General features: G+C 51.8%; 1 protein-coding gene across 3 annotated transcripts in view; it reads left to right on the top strand.

Annotated features, from left to right (window-relative positions):
* Sipa1l3 (signal induced proliferation associated 1 like 3) overlaps positions 1–20278 on the top strand; it is a 199111-nt gene that overhangs the window by 162103 nt on the left and 16730 nt on the right. For all 3 annotated transcript variants that reach the window (XM_029537203.1, XM_021197937.2, XM_029537198.1), the window contains exons 13-16: positions 4598–4725; positions 8035–8153; positions 10135–10562; positions 19204–19425. In XM_029537203.1, the coding sequence (XP_029393063.1) occupies positions 4598–4725; positions 8035–8153; positions 10135–10562; positions 19204–19425 (897 nt within the window). The remainder of the gene's footprint in view (positions 1–4597; positions 4726–8034; positions 8154–10134; positions 10563–19203; positions 19426–20278) is intronic.

Genomic DNA, 20278 nt, shown 5'->3' with positions numbered 1-20278 from the left:
AGGCCAGCCTGGTCTACAGAGTGAGTTACAAAACACTCTGAGAGAAACCCTGTCTCAAAAACAAATAAAACCACAAAAGAGTGGTTCCTTGGATCCCCTAGTGCTGTGTCTCGATCCTCCTTCGGGGGAACTTTAAGGCCTAGGAGGGGTCGTAAGAAGGGGATAGCCTGACTTTTCTTGACAGGGGCATGGAGTTGAGTTTTCAAAAAATCCAGTGTCTGTCAGGAGCCTGAACTTGGCCGCTAAGGCAGGTCTTCACAGGCCCAGCTAAGTGTGTCTTCGGGGTGGCAGTGACTCTGGAGTGTCGAGGGTCTCAGCGCATCTCTCCTTCCTGCTGTCCTCTCCTGAGGTGAAACCTGAGAGGCGAGGAGCATCGCCGTTACTGACAGAGGCTCAGCTCTCCCCCAGTGTCTGTCTTAGTCAGGGTCTCCATTGCTGTAAAGAGACACCATGACCAAAGCAGTTCTTAGAAAGAACAACATTTAATTGGAACTGGCTTACTGGTTCTGAGGTTCAGTCCATTATCGTGGTAGGAAGCATGGCAGCGTTCAGGCAGGCATGAAGCCGGAGGACCTGAAGATTCTACATCTTACCCAAAGGAATCAGGAAAAGACTGGCTTGCACATGGCTAGCAGGCGGTTCTCAAAGCCCACCCCCACAGTGACACATCTCCTTCAACAAGGCCACTCTCTATGGGCCAAGCATAGTCAAACCACCCCAGTATCCAAGACTTGTGTCATCAAGTCACTTGACCAGAGACACTAAAAGTATACTCAAAAGCCATAGAAATGTGTTCTATATAGAAATGTGTCTCTCTATATAGTGGCAACCCATAAAGGGTAGACTCAGGGAGCACTCCTCAGGGACTCCAGCCCTGGTGCCATCACACCTGCAGCCATGGCATCAGCTTCAGACTGGTGGCAAGAAGGCAGGAGCTGTTTTCATGGTGTTGTTTGTTTGTTTGTTTGTTTGTTTTGTTTTTCGAGTCAGGGTTTCTCTGTGTATCTCTGGCTGTCCTGGAACTCACTCTGTAGACCAGGCTGGCCTTGAACTCAGAAATCCGCCTGCCTCTGCCTCCCAAGTGCTGGGATCAAAGGCGTGCGCCACCACTGCCCAGCATCTTTCATGGTGTTCTATCTAACACCAGACCATGACAGACCCAGAGGATGTGAGAGGTCATCTCTATTAGTGCTTTTCCATCACTGTGATAAGACAGCATTGCCAAGGCAACTTGTAGAAGAAAGACTTTATTTGGCTTATGATTCCAGAGGGTTAGAGGCCATGGTGGTGCAGCAGACACAGCAAGCGGCAGACACGGTAGCTAGAACAGCAGATTAAGGCTCACAACTTGAACAGCAAGCACAAAGAGAATAAGCAAACTCAGCATGGCTCTACCCATTGTACTCTCGAAGCCCATCTCTGGTGGCACACTTCCTCCAACAAGGCCACACTTCCTAAGCCTACTGCAACAGCAACACCAGCCGAGACCAAGTGTTCAGATGTCCAAGACTATGTGGGACATCTCAGTCAGACCACCACATTGTCTTTTTTAAAAATTGTGTGTCTGCGTGTGTGTGTGCGTGCGTATGTGCGTGCGTGTGCATGCGTGCGTGCTTCATGGCACACGTGGAGATCAGAGGATAGCTTGCAGGATGTGGCTCTCTTCTCCTACCATGTGGACCCCAGGGATTGGACTCAGGTCATGAGACATGGCAGCACGTGCTGTTACCCACAGAGGCAATGTCTTCTTGCCTTTCTTAGGAGCAAGGAGATGGAGGTGTTTGCCAGAAGCCCTGGGGGTCTGGCCCTCCCACTTCAGTCAGGTTATGCTGGAAAGTCTGAAACTTACATTAACAAAGATGTACTTGGGGTCTGAAGGTATCTAGTTCATTGGCACAGTGTGTGCCCAAGAGTAAAACTCTCAGTCAATCCTAGCATAAAAGCCTGAAAGAAAGCAAAGGGGGTTGAAGGATGTGGCTCAGCTGATAGAACACTTGCCTAGCTTGACGGAGCCCAGATTCCTAAAATGCACTATCACGGGCTAGAGACTATAGGATCTGGAGTTCAAGTAAATCCTCAGCTATGTAGTGATTTCAAGGCTAACCTGGGCTACATGAAACCCTGGCATCCCACCCGAAATCAAGCCAATCACAGGGGCCAGGAAACCTAACCCATGATATGGTGGAAGTAGAAAGTCACAAATATGTTATAATCTTAAAAGCCAGCATTTAGCCATAATTGTGCCATGCACCTCTCCCTGACCCAACCCCAGGTAGACAGGAAAGGCCATACTCTGGACACAGGGAGGTGTGGGGTATTCACCATTCTGGAAGCACTGGGACCTAGGAGAGCAGAGCTGGTGAGTGAGGTGCACTCAAGTCTCGGGCAATTGTGAGCTTTATTTAGAGCACCAGACATTTTAGACTGTGAGGGTTAAGAAGAACTACATGGTAAATAAATGTACAGTCGCCAGGATAAGAGATGCCATATGGCATATATACAAGTAACAATAGACAGTTGGGGGCTGGTGAAATGGCTCAGCGGGTAAGAGCACCACCGACTGCTCTTCCAAAGGTCCTAAGTTCAAATCCCAGAAACTACATGATGGCTCACAACAACCGGTAATGAGATCTGACGCCATCTTCTGGCGCACCTGAAGACAGCTACCGCATACTTATATATAATAATAAATCTTTTGACCAGAGCAAGTGGGGCTGACTGGAGCAGAGGTCCTGAGTTCAATTCCCAACAACCACATGAAGACAGGCTTACAACCATCTGTTTAGCTACAGTGTACTCATATACATAAAATAAAATCTTAAAAGGAAAAATGGCCAGTTGAAGTAAGCTCGCCCTGTCTGTTACCCCTAGAAATGCTTGGGAACACAATCCAAGGAGAACTCTGTGACTTTGAAGACACTGGGGTCATAAGACTCTTGTCTTGGTTTCTTGGAGTTTTCTCACAAGCGTTCAGAATTTCACTCGACTCCATTCTTGGACCATGTTCTGACAGATGGGGACTTGCTTTTGTGTCAGTGTAACCCAAATGTCTGGCAAAGACAACTTAGGAGAATTGATCTCTGGTTTCAAGGGCAGTTGAGCCATAGCTGCTTGGCCTTCTGTGCCTGTGGAAGTGTGTGGAGGAAGATAACTGCTCCTATCACAGCAGGCTAGGAAATCAAGGACAGTGTGAGCCCAGGAGCAATTGCATCTTCAGGGTAGACCTTACCTCCCTAAGCTCCTGTAACCTTCCAGAATGGAAGCACCAGCTAAGGGTCAGGCTTCTAAAACATGGACCCTGGAGGTGGGGGGGTTTCCAGACTCAAGCCCAAACAAGAGTTATGTGTAGGAACCCCACAGCGAGAGAACTCCGGTTCTCCACCACCACCTCCCTTGAATTCTGGCCCTTGCCTGTGGTATGAGATGCTGTCTGGGGGCATCTCTGCTCTTTCTCCACTCCCCAACCTTGACCGTGATTTTCAAACACTACAACTCAGCCCAGTATGTATCATGGCACTCACTGGTCACCTTAGCATCAGGGAAGGTGGGAGGCAGGATAAGCAGATGTTCAAGGTAATCTTTTGCTTCATAACCAGTTCCCAGCCAGTGTGAGCTACATGAGATGCTGCCTCAAAACAATACAGGAGCAAAATGGCAGAGGCAACAGGATCTCTGGGTGGGTAAGGCGCCTGCTGCCAACGCTTGACAACCTGAATCCCATCCCTAGAACCCATGTTAGAAGTGAGAGAACAGATTCCTGCAGGTGTCCTCTGGCCTCTGCATGTGTGTACAGGCACGTGTGCACACACATAAATGTGATAAAAATATTTTTAAAAGAATGAGTTGTTAACCTAAAAACAACACGAATGAATGAATGAATGAATGAATGAATGAATGAATGAATGAATGAATGAAAGAAACCAAAGCTCAGTCAAAGCTCTTGTCCAACTGAAGGCTGGGATTTGAGCCCAAATCTGTCTTGTTCTCAAGCCCCAAACCCATAAGCCTTGCCTGCCATGACATCTTTCTCCAACTGCAGCGGAACAGAACACAGCCCTAGCCTGTAGACAAAACATCTCAACTCTCTTTGTGTCACCTCCTAACAACTAGGGAAACTGAGGCCCAGGCCTAGGAACTAATTATAACTGACTAGGCAAGAGATAACAGTGAGGTATGAACTCTATACTCTCCAGCCTGGATCTGCTGTACCCACCAAATGCTCCCTGATTTGCCTAGCGACCTCAGAGGGAAGGGAGCCTGCAGTGAGGCTGGGGCCAAAGCACCCAGGAGGGATGGCTGGGTAACCCCCGTCTACAGCCAAGAGGCAGAACCCTGAACAAGCAGGGATATGCGCCCTCCCTCCTTGAGAAGCCTGCTCTGCCCTGCACTCCCTGTTGCCACCACCTCCCTGGCAGACATCCCGGGCAGTCGAGCCTCTGCTGAGCTTCAGTTAATAGCAGATAGCCTTGCCAGGAGCTCCTTGCCTCCTATCCACAGCAGAGCCTCCTGGATGTTAAAAAGCCACTGGCAAGCTCACGTGGGCTCACGTGGTGCTGTCCCTTTGGGGCTTCACCTTTGTTCACTCTCTGTTCTGCAGGTACGCAGCTGCCCCACACCCTCTGCTGTCATTTGACCCTCACTTTATGCACGATGGGATGTCCAGCGGTGACTCCTCATCAGGTGGCCTGACGAGCCAGGAGAGCACCATGGAGCGCCCAAAACCAGGTAAGCCAGTCTGGGCCCCAACGCCATCTGCCGCTTCCCAAGGACTTCTCCCTGAGAAGGCACAGGTGACCTTCCTTCTCAGCTGTGTTTGGAATGTGTAGACAATAAAGTCAGGCCATGTCTACTTTGTTCATGTGCTTCTGGATTCTGTGACTTAGTGTCATGCTAGTGCCGGGCAGCTACACGACTGAATGTAGTATGGGATTTCTGTATTTACTGTTCCATTGTCTGAGTATACCCTGGTGCTTGAGGGATGCTGTGGGGACCAGTTTGAGGCTGCTTAGGAGCATCTTCCTCTGTCTCTCTATGAGTGTGTTCCTAGGTGTAAAACAGCTGGATTGTGTTTTTGACTTTATAAGAAACTGCACCAAACTATACCCCAAAGTGCTGAACCATTTCTACACCCACCAGTGACATAGAAGCACTCTATGGCCGTATGTCCTTAACAGCCTTTCTATTTGGACTCCTGGGGTAGACCTATAGTGCTGTCACTGTGTCGTTTTCTTTGTATCTTTCTTTTAATTCAGTTCTGTTGAACTCACATATTCATTCATTTATTCATTTATTTTAGAAAGATGTATGCTATGTTGTGATGTGATGTGATGTAGCCCAGGCTGGCCTCACACTATGTAGCTGAGGATGGCCTAGTATTTCTAATCCTCCTTGTCCACGCCTCGTGAGTGAGTGCTGGGATTACAGGCATGTATGACCACAGCATCCAGCTTCACTTTCATTTTTCTGATTGATGGAATTGACCATTGTACACACACACACACACACACACACACACACACACACACACGTGCGCACGCAAGTTATGAATTCTGTACCTGTACCACTTGAATGAATACTTAAAACAGTCTCTTGTAACGACCTTGTAACCCTTTGAAGCCTAACAACCTCTGAAGAGCATCCCGGTGGGTTCCGAAGGAAGAGGAAAGGCAGAGAGGCAGACGTGCTTCTGGGACGTGTTGAGGGCTTCCAGGCAGCCAGGAAGGGTGTCTTCATCCACGTGCCCAGGATTAGCAAAAGGGAGGATAGTGTGTGGGTGTCCTGAACCCGACAGTGGCTGAGCCCAGGCAGGGGCGTTAGCTTGTCCTTGCTGTTCATCTCTCGACTGCCTTGAGGGCTTGTGAGCCCATTGGGCCCTCCTCAGTGGGCCGTGCCTGCCTGCCTGCCTGCCTGCCGGGTGCTGCTCATGGATCTGTGCTTTGTTTCCAGGACAGATTTGTGTCTTTTTATTTTCCCACTCTGCTCAGAAGAGGAGAGGAATATGTTAGCTGGCTTTTTTAACACAGCAAAGTGCAAAATGGGGAACCTTTTCCAGCATTCAGCAGAGGCCCCAGAGGGGGGACATCAGACCCCTGCTATTCTCTCTTCTGTCCCCTAGAGTCCCAGCCTCCTTCCTCTTCCTTCCCTGGGACCTTAGTTGAAGGTGACTAACACCTTCCTGACATACATACACTTGCATACACATGTACGCCAGGAAGATCTATGCTGAGAAGTCATCAAGAAATTTAGAACACGTGGAGGACCCAGGAGGGGAAAGCTTTAGAAGAGCACCAGGCTGTCAAGGACCTAAAGCAGTGGCACACACAGGGCCTTGCCATCCTCCCTGCAGAAAGAGCCATGACATCAGCAGCCCAGTTTTGTATAATTGCCCTAAGCCTGGCATTGTGCTAGGTACCCCACATTCCCTTCTGCTGAGTGAGTCACAGCAACACCATGACTGCCTGGTACAAGAATGAGACAGGCGAGGCACGGAAGGGTTGTCACTTGCCCGAGGTTGCTGCTGGTGGGTGGCATCATTGGGATTTGAACTGGAACCTGTTGGGTCGCCCCATCATCCACAGGGTGTGGATACAGCCACTTGTTTCTGTTACCACAGAGCACTCAGGTTAGCAAAGTGTCTCCTAGACCCAGGCCCGTCTTCCTTAGCAGGAACATGGGTCCTGAGGTACCCGGGATGCCTTCAAGGGCTTCAGCTGCTGTCGTAAGCTCAAGCTCTCATGGGCCTGGCAGTAAGTTCCGGGTCAGACACAGGTCCTCTTCACTGATCCAAACCCTTGGCAGAGTCCATCTGCCCTTCAAGGAAGGCTGGAGGTCTGGGTCACGCCTACCAGGCCCCAGGACTGCCCATCCTTAGGACACTGCCCAGGCCCTTGTGGTCACTACTGGTTGTTGCTGGCAGGCCCCAGAATGGGGGAACTAGACGGCAGAGACTCTGACCTCCATGCCCTGCTTGGCAGCTTCTCCCTCCCGGACCTCGGGCCAGTTCACTGATCTCTCTGAGCACTGATGGCACCTTCTACTCAAGGTGGTTCTGAAATCTACTTCAGTAGTGCTGGTCCTGCCCAGCACACCGACACATGCAGCCAGGCATGCTGGTGCATAGCTGAGTCCCGACATTGCAAAGGCTTAAATAGGAGGGTCAAAATGAGTCCCAGGCCAGCCTGGGCTCTATAGTGAGACATTGTCTCAAAAATAAACATAAGGGGCTGGCAAGATGGCACTTGCCACCAAGCCCGAAGACCTTAATTCAGTTCCCAGGAACATGGACATACATACAAACAAGAGATGTAATAGAAATTTTAATAAATAAATACAAGGCTAGGGAGTTGACTCTGAATAAGAGCATTTGCCACACAAACCTGATAACCTGTATTAAATTCCTAGATCCCATGCACAAAACCAGATGTGGTGGTGCACATCTGTAATTCAAATGTGGTTGTACTCCAGATGTGGTGCTATGCGCTTGCAATTCCAGCATTCCTACAGTGAGACAGAGACAGGAGAATTGCCTGTAGCCTCAGACCTGCTAGCTTAGAGTGAAGTGCCAGAAGGAACAAGAGGCACCCACATCTGCTAGGGATGGGGGTGACTGGCAGCCTTAATCCCAGCTCCACATCAATATAGTGGAAGGAGAGAACCAACTCCCAAAGGCTGCCCTTGACTTCTACACATAGGCCATGTCACTCAGGCACCCACACTCGCACATGCATCAGTAAGATTCCAGTCTCTTCCATCAGGAAGGGGCTGTTACCTGGCTGCAGCTGGCCAGTATGTAGCAGAAATGCTCAGCCTCCTCTGGGGATGAGTTAACCACATAAAGCTCAAAGAATGCTTTCTGGCACATAGTACATGCTCATCAATGCCCCTGCCCCGAGTGCCGGTGTAGGCCTGCATTGATAGAGCCTGAAGAGCACACGGGTTAGACAGTGCAGGACCATGCAGCCGTAGTTAGAGAGGAGTACCAGGCCCTGGCCTGCATCATGCCTAACCGCCAATGTGTCTCCTCTTTTACTGCAGAGCCTCTGTGGCACGTGCCGGCCCAGGCCAGGCTCTCCGCCATGACTGGAAGCATTGGCAGCAAGCATCCCTCCAGGCAGGACGCAGCTGGCAAAGATTCTCCCAATAGACATTCCAAAGTGAGTCGCTGCCATCCCGCCCCGCCCCGCCCCGCCCCGTCCCACCCTGCCCTGCCTCATTCAGGGCGTGAGGCCTGCGATGGCTGGTTGCTGGCTGCCGGCTGCTGGCTGGCTGGCTGCCGGCTTTCCTGAGCACATGGCTGTAGACAGCTGGGCAGCTTTCCCTGGGTGTGGCTCTGGAGCTGGACTCATCCTCAGCCATAGCCACATCCCCTTTACAGGGGCTAAATAACATCCTGGCTCCAACCCTCAGCCGAGTAACCTCTAACAAATCCTTTCCCCCTTCTCTGCACCACGGAGGTCCTGGTAGGCACGTACTGTGCCTGCCTGCATTTCAGAGACCTTCGGCCATAGAAGGTCAGTCTCTCCCCAGGAAGATGCAGTGTGGCACAGAGTGAGTCAGGGACTCAGGTTCCCTGCTGTCACTTGCTGTCCCTCAAGGCCTCCAAGCCCTTTCCTGGGTCAGTGTAGGGTAAAAGGGAGAGGGGCTCAAGGGGGAGATTTTTCAACCCAGGCCAGAGATGGCATGAGTCACCTGCATACATTGCCATGGGTGGGGCTCCATCCCTGCAAAGAAGGCTGGGAAATGGAGTCCCGTATGTCTAGTTTGGTCTCGGCAACCTTGTTTATCAGGCTGAGCATTGGGACCATACAGAGGAAGAGGACAGAGGAGTCACTGTCCTGAGGAAGCTGACAACCCAATGTGGGTAGCAAGCCCCAAGTGGGCAGAAGCATAATTTGTTAAGAAAGCCTAGTGTGGCCTTAGGTAATACTCACCAGGGCCCTGGGGGGAGGAGGTGTCTTAGCCAGCATCACCACTGCTGTGCTGAAACAGAACCAGTACCAAAGCAGCTCAGAGAGGAAGGGTCACTTCAGCTTACACTTCCACAGTGGTTCATCATCACAGGAAGTCAGGGTAGGACTTAAATAGGGTGGGAACCTGGAGGCAGGAGCTGATGCACAAGCCATGGGGGCGGGGGGGGGGTGCTGCTTACTGGCTTGCTCAGCCTGTTTTCTTAAAGAACTCGGGACTACCAGCCCCAGGATGGCACCATCATTGGGACTGGGCCCTCCCTTCAATCACTAATTAAGAAAATGCCCTACAGACTTGCCTTCAGCCTGGTCTTAGGGAGACATTTTCTGAATTGCAGTTCCCTCCTCACTAATGACTCTAGGCTGTGTCAAGTTGACATAAAGCTAGCCAGTGCAGAAGGTGACTTTGAATAAAGTCAGGACGGAACCATAAAAAGAGCTGAGAGAAAAATGTCACAGACAGGGAACAACAAGTGCAAAGGCCCGGAGGCTTGTTCCTGCCACATCCAGGGAACACAGGAGACTCGTGTGGCTGGAGCAGTGATCTAGAGAGACAGGGAGGCGACATTAGACACCAGAGCATGAGTCAGACCACTGAAGCCCACGAGCTGTGGTAAGGACTCTGACCTGTGCCCTAAAATTGCCACAGGAGAGTTCCAAGCAGGCGAGGAGGGACGTGAATCCACACAGATGCTCATAGCTGTCCTCTGAGCACATATTGGGAGCAAATCTGGATAGGGAGATGGAGAGGAGTGGGCAGCAGCGCCCCCCCCCGGGGGGGGCAGCAGACAGGACCCAGAGAGAACAAAAGAGGATGCCAACATGACAGCTCCTGCATGTGTCTGCAAGATATAGGCAGCAGGTTTTCAGAACTGGAGCTGAAAAGATTCGAGGAAGGAAGGAGGGGAGCTGGGGTTAGAAGGGAGCCCCAGACCTCAGATTGAGAAACATTCAATTTGAGATACGTCAGTCCAAGCATCAGATTGTTCAAGACTTCTAATCACACACCCATTTTACAAAACCGAGGCTGGGAGAAAGTAGCTCCTGTCATGTAGTTACTGTACCAGTATGGGAGGAGCCAGAATATGGATGCGTCTGGCTCTGGGGTGCAGTGTGGGCAGAGGCCCCCATCCCTGGAGTCAGGTAGACACACCTGCCTTCCTTCCAGGGTGAACCTCAGTACTCCAGCCATTCCAGCAGCAACACCCTCTCCAGCAACGCCTCCAGCAGCCATAGTGATGACCGATGGTTCGACCCCCTGGACCCCCTGGAGCCAGAGCAGGACCCCTTCTCCAAGGGAGGTTCGAGTGACAGTGGCATCGATACCACACTCTACACCTCCAGCCCCAGTTGCATGTCCCTAGCCAAAGCACCGAGGCCCACCAAGCCACACAAGCCCCCCGGAAATATAGGTCTTTGTGGCGGGGGCCGAGAGTCAGCTGGGAGACCCCACCCTGCGGACAGACGGCGGGAAGTGTCCCCTGCACCTGTGGTGGCCGGCCAGAACAAGGGCTACCGGCCGAAGCTATACTCCTCGGGCTCCTGCACTCCTCCAGGCCTGGTAGGGGGCAGCCGAGACCCACCAAGACAACCCAGGTGAGAACCCACAGCCCTAATTCGAGGTCCTTCTCCAAGATACACTTGCTGATAACTGTGCTTGCAGAGTTGGGTTGGAGAGCTCGTGCCAAATACCCGTCAGGGAGACAGAAGTCCAGACAGGGAAAGCAGCTCCTGGCTGGCTTCATCTGTCTCGGGTTCTCTCTGACCTTGTGTCTTCTCTTCTCTCTGCTCTCTATGACCGATGGTTTTAACTCTGTGAAGGGTTTCGGATCTTATCTATTGCAGGTTTAATTTATTCGGGTCAAAAAAGTAGGGACTTAACAATCTTCCAATACAAAGCCCAGAGTGGGTAGAGCAGGCCACTGCTGCGTGCCCGGTGGGTCCCGAGGACTGGTCTCTGCCTTTGTGGACCACTGCTCTTACCGTGCTGGTGGCTGTCTGGTCTCAAGATAGGATCAGAGAACAAAGGAGAGTTACAGCAACTCTGCCATACTCCTCTGGGTGGAAAAGGCAAATGCATCCCCAGAGCCACTCACAGCTGGTGGGGTCATGTGACTATCCCAGCTGCAAGTGGGTCTCCAAAGGCCCACTGTGGCCCTACAGCCTCTGGCTTTGAGCCATAGTCTTCAAACACACCCCTGATGAGCCCACCCCCAACCCTGAGTTCTGCCTCAGTAGGCTGGGTGGGGTACAGGAAGATGCATTTTCTTTTAAGCTCCTTGATGTGGATGGACATGGTAGTCTCAGGGCCACGCTCTGAGCAGCACGAATAGGAAGGCAGGTGGAGGCAGGGAGGTAAGTCCTCAGCCCTGAGTCTGAACCCACACACCCAGTGCTCCTGGGAAAGCAATGGACAGACAGTCGACCAAGAAAGGGAAGCAGTGTACGGTAGAGGGACCAGCTTGGTCCCGTCCCCGTGCCCCACTGACATGCTTCCTGAGGCCACAGCCTCCCTGCCCAGTTGACCTGAACCCAGGACCTCCAGAAAAAGCTCAGGCCTTCCTGGGGTAAAGGCTTCCTGTATCTCTTTGCCTGTGAGCCTATGGCCTCCATAACCCCATGCCTTTGTTTGGTTTCTTTTCTCTTTTCTTCTTTAATGTATTCATTTATTTATTTTGAGACAGGGCCTCACTCTGTAGTTCTAACTGGCCTGGAGCTCTCCAAGTAGTTTTTGAACTCATAGTGATTCACCTGCCTCTACCTTAAGAATGCCAGAATTAAAGGTGTGTGCCACCGTGTCTGGCTTCTTTCTTTTTCTTTTCCTTTTGTTTCTCCTTTTTTAATGTGTTATGTGCGCCCGTGCACCACACATGTGCCCGGCATCTTAGGACACCAGAAGAGGGCATCAGATCCCTTGGAACTAGAGGTACAGATGATCATGAGCCACACTGTGGGTTCTCAGAATTGAGCCTGGGTCCTCTGGAAGAGCATTCAGTGATCTTAACCGCAGAGCCATCTTTCCAGCTCTAAGCTGTTGATGGGTGTAGTCTCAGGACCACACTCTGAGAAGCTCACGTGGGAGAGAAATAGCTGGGTCCCAAGCAGTGGCTCTCATTAACTGCACACCTTGATCTGCTCCAGTCGTAAACTGAGGAACATAGCTTCCTCCTTGCTAGAAGGATTTCATGATTTCCCCCAAGGGTCTCTAACAGATTTGAAAACCATCACAGTTGGGCTGGGGATGTAGCACAGTAGCACAATGTTTGCCTAGTGTTTGTGAGGCCCAGAGTTCAAATCCCAGAACCACAAGCAGAAATAGGAGAGCCGGGAGAGAAAGAAAAGAAAAGCCAGCAGATTGGGAGTGCCTGAGTCCTCAGCTTCCCTCCTCTGGGAGCCCTGGAGGGTTGCCATGGAGACGAAGGGAAAGGCAGCATGAGGGTGCTATCTTAGGCTACCCTCCTAGACAAGTAGTTCTCAGCTTCTGACCTCACTGACTGCTTCATTCATTCATTCATTCATTCATTCATTCGTTCATTCAACATACGTTTCTTAGAGATCTGTGCTGCCCCAGCTAACACTGGCCCACCCCCACAGGTGATAGTCAGGCTCCAGTTATCACTCAGAACAAAGTAAAACTGTGCCTGAGTGGTGCCAGGATGTGGAGGCAAGAGAGCATTGCAGGACATTTCCAGCCTGGTGTGGGCCCTGTCCTTGGGACATTGGTGGGAGCTGGACCTGGTAGCACAGGCCTGTCATCTCAGCTAATTGAGAGACTGAGGCAGGATGATCACAAGTTCAAAGCCATCCTGGTCAACTTAGTGAGACCCTGTTTCAGAACAAATACAGCAACAAGTTAACCATGGGCAGGAGGTGTAGCCGGAGGCCTCACTGTGGAGCTGATCTGGGTTCAACCCCTAGCACTGAAAAGAAAATTTGTGTAGGGTTTTGAAATCCGTGATGTAAAGGCAGTAGTGGTGCTAAGTGTGGGTAGTGGGTGAGGCAGGGGGTGGGGACAAATTACCCCATATCTGAGAGAAGTATTTGCCAAACCCAGAAGTGGAGGGAGTGGGGGGGAGCCCCACTATACAAGTGGCCCTGGTGGTTGCTAGCTTTAATTTGCATATAGACAATTGATGCTAATTGCAAGTCATTCTTATCTACTCATTAAAGCTGCTTCCTGAAGTTTTCTCCTAGGCAACGGGTTTTAGTGTGGAACAGCATTTCCCAAAATGGGGTGCCTGAGGTGATCTGGGTGCCAAGAGGAGGGAGATGCTGCCTCTTCAGTGGATGTGCATTTCCTTAGGAGGCAGCAGCACACTTCTCGCCCACCCCTGATCTCACAGACACCGCCCTGGACCCTATGGACAATGAGATGGAAGGGCTTCTTGCTTTCTCCTCTTTTGTGTGTGTGGTGGGCGGTGGTGTTGGTGGAGGGGAAGGAGGGGGGAGGAGGACCTGTTTTTGAGATTGGACCTTACTCTGTAGCCCTGACTGGCCTATAACTACTAGGAGATCAGGCTGGACTCAAACTTGTGGCAATCCTCCTTCCTGCCTCTGCCTCTGAGGTGCTAGAAGTGGACCTGATTGCCACCACACAGAGTTAGAAATGAGGTGATCTTAAGGAACAGTCAGCGGTTGTAGTGATATACCCCACCATCCCAGCACAGGGAGGCTGAGGCAGAAGGAGCGGTGGCAGGGGCAAGGGGATCTCTCTCTCTCTCTCTCTCTCTCTCTCTCTCTCTCTCTCTCTCTCTCTCACACACACACACACACACACATACTACACATCACACACATATACACCACACACACCACAGATCTATATACCGCAACCACACACACATACACACACCACATACATATACACCACACACCACAAACCTACACACCACACACATACCCCACATGCATGCGCAAGCGAAGGTGGTGTTCCAGCCGGTGCAGCAAGTTGTTGGCGTTGTCCCACTGCGCTCTTCCCTCCCATCCGTTCTTCACGTTTCCATGGATATGTACATATTCCCCCAGACCTCATCCAGGAGACCCCAAGCACTTCTGCCATCTGCTGACTACACTGCCCCTGGTAGCAGACAACCCTGAAGCCTTCAGCATCTACTGTTGTGGGTCTGGTCCTTGAGAATGACAGGCAGCGTGGTACTTGAACCCAGCACCCAGACACCGGTGAGGCTCTTGTCTGGACAGGCCTGTCATGAGAGCCCCGTGCCCTGTCTCCACCTGCCCAGCACTTGCCATTTATTCATGAGCAAGTGCATGTGTGCCAGGCCCAGTGTTGGCTGGCCCCAGGAAGACAACGGGAAAATGGTAGCAAAGTCATGGATGATCTGCAGCAGCAGGCATCCTCAGAGAAGGCTAGCTGATGTCTTCAGACTACAGTGTCATTATGTAGGTGCTCGTGTTGTAATTTGTGTTTTGTGTGTGAGGGTGGGTACAAGCGGGTGTTGCTGAGAATCAAAGCCAGGGCCTCGAACAGGCTAAGCCCCTCAGCCCTGTGGACATTGACCTAAAAACAAACAAAAAAATCCAGACCTGGTGGCGCAGGTGCTACTACTCACCCCAGCACTCCGGAGGCTGATGCAGAAGGACCGTCACTTCTGGGCCCACCGGGGCTACAGAGGGAGGCTTGCCTCAGATCTGAAGGGCAGGAAAGAGAGGTGGGCTTATAGAGAGGTTTCTCACAAGTAGGAGCTGGGGGTACAAAGGGCTGGGACCCGGGGAAGAGGGTTGAGCTTCATGTCACCGAGTGCAGGCCCAAGGGGCCAGGGATATCATTCAGGCACCCCATTACTGAGTGTGAGTTTGATCCTAAGGGCTAAAGAAAGCCAGGAAAGGTCTCAACAGGAGGAGACAGGCAGATGTGTGCAGCTTCCAATTGTGTGTCAGCGTACATGGTGTACCACGCGTGAAGTCGTCAGTGGGTGGCGTGATGAAGTCAGTACTTTCCTTACAACTTTACGTGGGTTACAGGAATCAAACTCAGGTCACAGCAGGGCAGTGGTGGCGCACACCTTTAATCCTAGCACTTGGGAGGCAGAGGCAGGTGGATTTCTGAGTTGGAGGACAGCCAGGGCTACACAGAGAAACCCTGTCTCAAAAAACCAAAAAAAGAAAAAACGGTCTATGGGGTAAGACAGGATGTGGAGTCCCAGGAAGGGTGAGGCTAACTCAGAGATGGCACAGGCCTGGAGTACATGTCCAGCAGGTGAGGTGAGTGAGCTCTTGCTAGTTGCTGTAAGTAAGGAGCACTGGCCACTCTGGCTGGAGGGGATCTCAGACCAGACCAGACCAGCTCTGCTCAGCAGCCTAGATACCTCCGTGCTCCAGGGAACAGATTCCAGTCCTCCTTCGTGGGGCTGACATTCTGCTGCAGAGAGGAAACAGATGGACAGACAGACAACAACCAAATGAGACACAGATGGCAATCAAGGCTCAGGAGGGAAATAGGCAGGCAGTGTCTTGATTTGTCAGAGAAAATCAAGAGTCTGGCAGCCTGACAGCAAGGCCACCATACCTCCGCGGCCCGTCCTGCAGTACTCGGGGATGTAGGGTGGCCCCAAGAGAATCATGGCAGAAGGTGTGAGTAGTACAGCGGCCAGGAGGGCTGCTCTAGCAGGCTCCCTGCTGTGGTTAGAGCTATTATCTGATCCTGGAGGGTGTGAGAGCCAGAGAAAGTGGCTGAGCCCCTATTCTGACGTACATTTTTTAAAATATCACTCTGGGGGCAGGCCTGTAATCGCAGTGCTCTAAGGCAAGAAGAGTATGAGCCGGAGGCCGGCCTGAGCTAGGCAATGAGATCGGTCTTTAATTTTAGAGGGAAGGTGGGGCACTCTAGTCTTCTCTGAAAGAAGCAGACTGTTTATAAGGGAAGGCAGGATAGAGAACAGAATTTGAAAGCTGCCAGGAAGAGATGAGCCTGGCCACGCCCAGAAAGGCCCCACCCCTTGCCTGGCCCCAGCTCTTTTCTTCAAAGCCCACAGAGCCTGTATCTGCTTGTGCAGGTCTATGACTTCAGCAACTTCACAGATATTAGCCCACCCCGCCCCAGATGTTCGTCATGGGAGCCCAACAGCCAAGCTCCCTGCCAGGTGCTGGCGCCCGTCATGGGCACCTGAAAGGCCCAGCAAGCCCAGGCACATAGCTACCTGGCCCCTAAGCAGTACACATGCCAAAATCTTTCCGTTTCCAGAGCAATTTGTCAGTCAGCTAAGGGGATCTGAGACTCTGTTCCACGTGGAGCTGACGCTGCTGGGCGTTCCCAGCAGGGAGGAAGCACGTGGCTCTGCTTCCTGGGCTGCGCTAGCAGTCTCCGAATCTGACTGGGGATCCATCTCGGGCACAGCCCTCAAAGGTAATCCGGGGGTCTGCTGGGACCTACCCTGCCTGTGTCAGAAGACTAGAGCCACACATGATAGACCTGTCAGCAGGGGGAAACCTAGGCTGTTTTCCTAGGATGCTAGGGTTGAGGGAGTGCCTGAGACCTGTGGGCAGAGGGGCAGCAAAGGCCCTGGGGCAGAAACATTCCCAGTATTTGAGGAGTCACATTGTGTAAGTGCTAGAAAAGACAGACAAGTGGAGGAACTGAGGACACAGGAAGTGGCAGATGGAGTGGGACATGTGGGGGTCTCTGCCTGTCTGCATGAGCCAACACCACAAGGAGTTCTGGAGTGTCGCACATTCCCATAGGGTCCTTGTGGCTGTGGGGAGAACACGGAAAGCAGGTAACCCTGGAAGAGACAATGGTGGCGATGCTGGCGGATGGCACTTGGTGGAGGTGGCAAGCAGTGATGGACATAAGATCCAGGTGCAGTCCATCATTTCAGATGCTGGGGCACAGCAGGCACAGAGGAGGATGGGGGCAAGATGGGAGCAAGCCAGGTGGCCTGCAGGCTGTTCCCCACCCTGCCCCAGCTATGTGGGCGTGGCATTACTGCCTGACTGCCTTACACTGAACTCCCTCAGGTCCTTGGTCTCCAAGGCCCAGCTTCCCTTCCATTAGATGGGACAATAATGGGTGGCCCGGCTGGACACAGTGTTCCATACTAGCACTGTAATCTTAGTACTCAGGAGGAAGAGGCAAGAGGATCAGGAGGTCAAGGTCATCCTCAGCTACACAGCAAGCTAGAGGCCAGCCTAGGATACATGAGTTCCTGTCTCTAAAACTTTGGTGATAACAGTAACATAGCTGTGGTCCAACCAAGGTCATGTGGACGTAGTGAAGCTGTGGATTTAGCATTTAGCATGGGGTCCTCCCGCACACAGCTGAGTCCAGAAATGCCGGCTGCTGCTCTGCTTGGAATCTGTTACGCCTTTCTCCTGCCGGTGATCTTGGTGAATACAGAAGAAAGCTTGGGGCTGGTATCTCACCTCGATCCCATGCATCACCATAAGGAAGTTATCTAGGCTCTCCCAGCTCTAGTGCCCCCACCTGAAATACAGCATCGGTAGCTCCTGCAGCAGGAAGTGTCGGATGCTATATGAGGTGCTGTGTGGGAAGTGTTTAAAACCAGGCCTGACTGTGTCCAGGATCTTTGAGGTCATCCTTGTCACTGTCGCCCAGGACCACTGCCTGGCAGCCCCTCAGAACCTGGATGGAGCAGTCATGTTACAGCCTCACAAAGAAGCCAGAGGGCCACGGCTAAAACAGGGCACCAGTACGGCGTGCACCTCCCCATGACCCTGCCCTGTCTTAGCTGGAGCAGGGTCATAGCCCCTGGACAGGCCACCCCCATACACTTGTAGCTCCGAATCGCCGTCAGTGGGTCATTTCTCAGAACACAGGCTCACTAATGGGAAGGGACAAACCCAGTGCACACATGAGACACGGGCATCCTTGTTCATCTGGAAGTAAAAGTTCAAGCCTTCATCCACAGGCCTCACATCTACACGTGCCACACTGACAGAAAAAGGTCTTCCGAGATCACCTCTGCAGCTGAGGTATCGGTTTGCCTCGTCCTTTTTACCTGGAACCCTCTGTGTGGGGTCTAATCTCACTCTCCTGCATCCTTAAGTTCCCATCACAGCCACCTGCAGAGCTAGTACCCCCTGCACACTGCTCGGGGGCATCTTCTTCTGAAGTGGTTACCTGAACCTCTCTGAAAGCATGTCACGTGTAATCCAATGTGGACATCTGAAATTGAATTTGACAAAACACTCATCCTTTATGCGGTTTACACTGGTATTTTGGGGTTTTTTTTTTTGTTTTTTTTTTTGGTGGGGGGGTGTTTTTGTTTTGATACAGGTTCTGATGTAGTTCAGGCTGGCCAAAACCTCAGAGATGATCTAAAACTCCTGTCCTTTTGGCCTTGACAGTCAAATGCCAGATGACAGGCCTGGACACTATACCTAAAGAGAGTGAGCCATTAGAATCCTCAACTTTAGGAAAAAGATGCTAAGGATGTGTTTTTATCTTTAATGTATATCTGCATGCATATTCCATGTGACTGCAGGTTCTCAAGGAGGCCAGAGCCGTGAGAGCTCTTGGGAACTGGAGTTAAAGGCAATTGTGGGGAATCAAATTCAGGTCCACTGGAGGAGCTGGAAGCACACTTAACTTAGCTCCTATCTTTAAAATAAATAAATAAATAAATAAATAAATAAATAAATAAATAAGTTGATTTGCAGTTAGAAATGGTGGCACATACCTATAGCCCCTGTTATTATCCCTCAGGAAATTGAGGCAAGACGACTGCTGTGCATTTCAGGCCAGCCTGGGAGGTGGCGTGAGACCTCCTCCAAAACAAGTCACAAGGAGAAAGATTTGATCCATTGGCGCCGCCATTGACTTTTCAAAGTTTGGTTGCATGGATAGTGGGAGGCTCCTTGTAGCAGTTCAGCAAGATAAGGAAATGAGGCCAGCGGCTCAGTGCATCCTCCTGTGCAAACCAAACAACCTAAGCACAAAGTGGGAGGAGGGCCAAGTCCACAGAGCTGTCAATCTCCACACAGGCCCCTCCCCAGTGGGAGGAGAGCCAACAGAACTGTCCATCTCCACACGGGGCCCCTCCCAAGTGGGAGGAGAGCCAAGTCCACAGAACTGTCCATCTCCACACGGACCCCTCCCCAGTGGGAGGAGAGCCAAGTCCACAGAGCTGTCCATCTCTACACCGGCCTCCCCAGTGCACACAGCGACAGTAAATTGATTGTCAAAAATTAAGAGTTGGTTATTGCGGCGACACACCCTGAACTCCCGAGTGAGTAACCCTCTTTGCCTTTGCTTCTGCAGTGACATGGGCTCCAGGGCCGGCTACCCCACTCAGGTTTACAAAACAGCCAGTGCAGAGACTCCCCGGCCCTCCCAGCTCTCTCAGTGCAGCCCCTTCCAGCTCTCCACCTCTGTCCCCAAGTCTTTCTTCTCCAAGCAGCCTGCACACAACAAGCATTCAACAGGATGGAAGAGGACAGATGAGCCCCCACCTCGGCCACTCCCCTTCACTGACAGCAAGAAGTAAGTGCCGCCTCGAGACCGCCCAGGCATCTCTGGGACGGGGAAAGGGTGACTCTCTGTGCTATTCTATACCCTGGATTTATATCTGTGAACAAGACAGGTGACAGAGACCCCTGTTCCTAGGGAGCTGACAGTTCAGTTGAGATGACAGGAAGTACAGTAAGTAAGGAACTGTGTTTGAGTGTGGTGGCGTGTGGCTGTACTGTCAGCACTCCCGTCCCTGGGTAGGCATGCTGGTAGTTTAGATGGGTCCCAGGGGTTGGACTTGGGTCACGTGGCCTGCACAGCCTGCACTTTATACCTACTGAGCCATCTCCCTTGCTTGCTTGCTCGCCTTTGAACATATTCATTTGTTTGTATGTGAGTTTATGTGCACATGGGTGTGAAAGCCAGAAAAATGCATCCTCCTGTCGCTCTCTGCCTATTGCTCTGAGGCAAGGTCTCTTCATAGACCTTGGCCTCCCATATTCTCTGTTAGACTGGAATCCAGCACGACACCGTGATCCTCCTCAGAGCCGGGGTTGCAGGAATGGGCAAAAGGCCTGGCTTGTTTCATAACTGCCAGAGGCTGAGCTCTGGTCCTCATGATGGTACAGCAAACACTTTAAAACTGATGAGCCATCTCTCCAGCTCTGTGTACAATAAGAGAGAGGCAGGGTGGTCTGTGCAGTTAAGAAAGGGCTTTGGTGATAAGGCATAGCTTAGTCGATTACTTGTCTAGAATCCCCCAGTGAGGGGCTGGGGGCGTGGCTCAGCCACAGAGCCCCTGCCTAGAATCCCCCAGTGAGGGGCTGGGGGCGTGGCTCAGCGGCAGAGCCCCTGCCTAGAATCCCCCAGTGAGGGGCTGGGGGCG

This window comes from Mus pahari, chromosome 1 (genome assembly GCF_900095145.1).
Source record: "Mus pahari chromosome 1, PAHARI_EIJ_v1.1, whole genome shotgun sequence".
Lineage (NCBI taxonomy): Eukaryota > Metazoa > Chordata > Mammalia > Rodentia > Muridae > Mus > Mus pahari.
This window is presented reverse-complemented; position numbering and strand designations above follow the sequence as displayed.